The sequence below is a fragment of the Malus domestica genome, chromosome 15 (genome assembly GCF_042453785.1).
Source record: "Malus domestica chromosome 15, GDT2T_hap1".
Classification (NCBI taxonomy): Eukaryota; Viridiplantae; Streptophyta; class Magnoliopsida; order Rosales; family Rosaceae; genus Malus; species Malus domestica.
In genome coordinates this window covers 15,272,041-15,276,792 of record NC_091675.1, presented here as the reverse complement: position 1 = coordinate 15,276,792, position 4,752 = coordinate 15,272,041, and the positions used below count along the sequence as shown (strand labels likewise).

Sequence of the window (4,752 nt, the reverse complement as noted above, 5' to 3'; positions counted from 1 at the left end):
CACGACCATTTGAAGAAACTTCCAACAGTTCATCCAAGATCAAGCCCCGACGGCCCTTGGATCAACGAAACATCCACAAATCAACACCTTACGAAGATCGAATCAGAGGATCAAATTAGAGAGAGATTGTAACCCAAAATCATCAAATACATAATATTTGTTTGTGCACGTCGTTTCTTGTCTCTTTCGTTTCAGGAATTTTCCGTGTTCACAAATTGGCACGCCTGGTGGGATCATCTCTGCCTCTCATCTCTTTCTCCGTTCAAGAAATTCAAGCGCACTTCCAAAATTAATGGCATCAAGGAAGGCTCAAACTGTTCCCGCAACCGACGCAAAGAACAAAAGCGTCCTCGTCGCAACTGGTGTCACTTTGGGCATCACGACTCGAAGCATGGCAAGAGCTACTTTTGCCGCCTCTTTCACCTCTGCATCAACTCTGCCAAGGGAACAAAAACACCCAAGGCACGAGCCTTTGATCACCTTAGCCTCACTAAGGGCACCAAGGGGGGAAAGCCCAAGGAAATACTCCGAATCCATGCCCTCCGATGCCGATTCAAGCGACAGTTTAGCCATGCAAGTCATGACCATTGGAGCAACTTCAATCGATGAGCAGCTGGCTCAAATGAATGAAGCAATCGCAAGGCTAACCCGAACTGTGGAAGAAAAAGACTTGCAGATTGCAGCACTAGTCAACCGACTGGAGGTGCAGGACGGCGATAAACCCGACCCAGAGGATGATCCACTAAAGGGAGGAGCTGGTGGAGACGAAGAACCCCCGGTGAAGAAAATCGATGGGAAGTCGGAGCCAGACCAAGCAGCGGCACTCATGGGATCTCTTTCTATCCAGCAGCTGCAGGAGATGATCACCAACACCATCAATGCACAGTACGAAGGGAGCTCACATACCTCTTTGTTCTACTCGAAGCCCTATTCCAAGAAGATTGATGCCCTAAGGATGCCAAGGGGTTATCAACCACCAAAGTTCATGCAGTTTGATGGAAAAGGAAACCCAAAGCAGCACGTTGCACATTTCGTCGAAACTTGCAACAACGCGGGGACAGAGGGAGACTACCTCGCCAAGCAGTTTGTGCGCTCGCTGAAAGGAAATGCCTTTGAGTGGTACACGGACCTAGAGCCCGAGTCCATCAACAGCTGGGAGCAATTAGAGCGGGAATTCCTCAACCGCTTCTACAGCACCCGCCGCACTGTGAGCATGCTAGAGCTAACGAGCACAAAGCAGTGGAAGGACGAGCCAGTCATTGACTACATCAACAGATGGCGCACTCTGAGCCTCGACTGTAAAGATAGGCTCTCGGAAACCTCTTCAATCGAGATGTGCATCCAAGGCATGCAATGGGGTTTGCAATACATCCTTCAAGGCATCAAACCACGGACCTTCGAAGAGCTAGCCACCCGCGCTCATGACATGGAGTTGAGCATCGCCCATCATGGGAAGAAAGAACCGATCGCCGACTACAAGAACGACAAAGTTCTTGGGACAAAGGGGGAAAAGGCTGCATGGAAACCCACCAAGGAAGCGATGACGGTCAACACAGCTCCCGTCAAAATATCCACACGAGGCAAGGCGATTCAAACCGAAGCTTTTCGTGATCAAGAGATGCGTAGACGCACTTTGAAGGAGCTTGAGGAGAAGACTTATCCATTCCCCGACTCTGATGTGGTTGCCATGCTAGATGACCTGTTAGACAAGAAGGTGATCAGTTTGCCTGAGTGCAGACGGCCGGAAGAGATGAATCGTACCGACAGTCCAAGATACTGTAAATTCCACCGCTTCATCAGTCATCCGACAGAAAAATGTTTCGTGCTGAAAGATCTCATCATGAAGCTGGCTCAGAAAGGAATCATCGAGCTAGATCTTGACGAAGTGGCGAAGTCAAACTATACCACCTTCACTTCTGGCTCTTCCGACTCAAAGTTTTCACCTCAACCGCTGGGGGCATCGTCCAAGACAAGAAAAATTGAAGGATGGACTCAAGTCACTCCTAAGAAATTGCACAAGAAGCATACGTCTCTTCCACAAGTCCGCCAATCGGAAAGGGGGCAAAGCAGCTTTTGTCAACCTTCAAAGCAACATGAACGTGTTGAAGATGATGAAATTTTGACATATAGATCGTCCGCCCCCATCACGATGCGCGATTTCTTGCCCGAAGACTTCTTCAATCACTCGGTCAAGGCTCCTTGCTATGAAGATTGTGAGGAACGCCTCTCCAAAATTGCTTGACAAATACACCAAGTGCTCCTTGTTCGCACGAGCCTAAACTGCACGAACCAAAGCTCCTTGTTCGCACGAGCCTAAACTGCACGAACCAATGCTCCTCGCCTGCACGAGCCTAAACTGCATGGCACAATGCTCCTGGTCTGCACGAGCATAAAAGGCAACACCAACGCTCCTGGTCTGCACGAGCCTAAAATGCGACAACCCAAATGCTCCTTGCCTGCACGAGCTGAAACTGCAACACCGCACCAAACGCTCCTGGTCTGCACGAGCCTAAAAGGCGACAACCCAAAGCTCCTTGTCTGCACGAGCTGAAACTGCAACACGGCACCAAATGCTCCTTGCCTGCACGAGCTGAAACTGCAACACGGCACCAAATGCTCCTTGTCTGCACGAGTTGAAACTGCAAACGACACCAACACTCCTTGTCTGCACGAGTTGAAACTGCAAACGGCACAAAAAGAAAATACCAAAAAAAAAAATCTGTATTTTGAACTACGTTTTGACTTGATCTCTTTCTTTGGAAGGGTACGTAGGCAGCTTGAATATTCAATTTCAAGTTCAGTCACATCAAAATAAAAAAAAAATGTTTTATTAAATAGAGTCAATCTTATTACAAAAAAAAAAAAAAAAAAAATGAATGAATACATATGTTATTATGTATTTATGTATTTTCCCAAAAAAAATATATATATACAATTTCTTCAAAAGATCAAAAAAAAAAAAAGTTTGTACAATATATATATATATATATGTATATATGTATATATGTATACATATATATATATATATATAATCTGCACAGCATTGCCACCGCCTCGGGATGGTTCATAGGGATTTAAAGACGGAGAATGTCTTGTTCAACTCAAGAAACAATTTGAAGCTCGCGGATTTCGGGTCGGCGGAGTGGACCCGCGACGGCAGCGCCATGGTGGGCATTGTCGGGACGCAGTACTACGTCGCGCCGGAGGTGCTGATGGGCAGGGAGTATAATGAAAAGATCAACGTCTGGAGCGCCGGCGTGATGATGTACATAATGCTCGGCGGGATTCCTCCATTTTACGGGGAGTCGGCGACGGAGATCTTCGAGGCAGTTTTGAGAGGGAAGTTGAGATTTCCGCCGAAGGCTTCCCGATCTGTGTGGCCTGGGGCGAAGGATTTGTTGAGGAAGATGATCTGCAGAGACGCTTCCAGAAGACTCTCTGCTGACCAGGCACTTAGGCACCCATGGATCTTAAGTGGTGGAGAAGCAAATCCAATTGACCAAATCTGACTTTTGGGTCAGCTGATTCAGATCAATCAACCAAATCAAAGTACATAAATCCCCAAACCCCGGTCATCCAATCTATATGAATATGAAGCAGTCCCACTGTTCCTCCTCCTCCCACGAAGTCGAGTTCATGTGCAACTTCGGCAAAGACCCCAATCGCCAACTTCGACTGCACAAACTCCCCAAAGTCTCTGCCTTTCTCTCTCACCGGTGCTCTTACTCCTCCGAATCCCCGTAAGTAGCCACGATGTCCACACTTCCAAGATTCAATCGTTGCCCACCTCAGAAGCTTCCCAGTCGACTCGACTTCTCTGCCATGGCGATCCAGTTCAAAATCAGAAGCTCCGTACTCCGTCGCCATCGACGGCCAAGCCTCCATCTCCGATCGTCGATCTTAGCAGCGCCCTGCTTCAACCTTGCTTCTTCATCTTCAGTTCCTGGATCACTCCAGCACCATGGCCCAGACTCCGTCGTCTTCCTTCGACGGTCGACTGCGAACACGAAGCGGGCGTTTCCACCCACAACACTCACCATGTGCCCCTCGTGTAAGCTTGTCGGGGTCCCACCCAACTCATCTTCATCCCCGCACGCTCTCATTATCCCGTTCCTATGGTTCTCGTAAAACTCCCGGTAAGTCGGCACCAACTTCTTCGCCACCGAAACTTTAATCTCGTCTCGGAGTTGCGGGTCCATCACGACCCACGATGTTTGTTTCTTGTATGCCTCCTCAAACGCCGCGTTGAAGAGCTTGAAGTAGATCCTGGCTTGGTCGGATGAAATCTCAGCGGTCGGATCTTTCGGTAGGGAATCGAACACCTTGGTCCATCCCATGCGATCGTAGTTTGCGGCGTACTGTTTGATTTTCGAGTCGTGCTTCTCCACCCAGTAATCCCCGAGCAGGTACTTGAGGTTGGAGCTCCGGACCTTTCGACGACGTATTGGAGATTGTTGAAGTAAGACTTGGTTTGCAGTTCCTCAACAATATTCTCTAGATTCTTCAGCTTCGACAGACTCTCTTCCAGCTCTGCATTTCTGGTTTCAAAAACCGCAGATGTTTCTCGAAAATGGTGGCGGGTGGCTCCGGGGATCTGTACTGATGCATTCGACGCTTATACTGAAATCCACCGGTCAAACCGGCTGCGATGCTATGACATTGACGGGTGTTAATGGAGGTGCAGTATTGCTGATGCTTTGTTCACCCTTTTCCTTCGCGCTGTGGGCGAATGAGACCCAGAAAACCGGTTAC

At 48.5% G+C, this 4,752-nt stretch overlaps 1 protein-coding gene across 1 annotated transcript; it reads left to right on the top strand.

The window, feature by feature from the left end:
- Nucleotides 1-3,059: 3,059 nt before the first annotated feature.
- On the top strand, nt 3,060-3,509 carry LOC139191721 (phosphoenolpyruvate carboxylase kinase 1-like). Its single transcript, XM_070812722.1, has one exon. It carries the CDS (start codon nt 3,060-3,062, stop codon nt 3,507-3,509), a length of 450 nt encoding a protein of 149 aa, XP_070668823.1.
- Nucleotides 3,510-4,752: the final 1,243 nt, after the last annotated feature.

Bases quoted from the DNA above. Each gene is read 5' to 3' on its own strand.
- LOC139191721 (XM_070812722.1), top strand. From the start codon at position 3,060: ATGGTTCATAGGGATTTAAAGACGGAGAATGTCTTGTTCAACTCAAGA.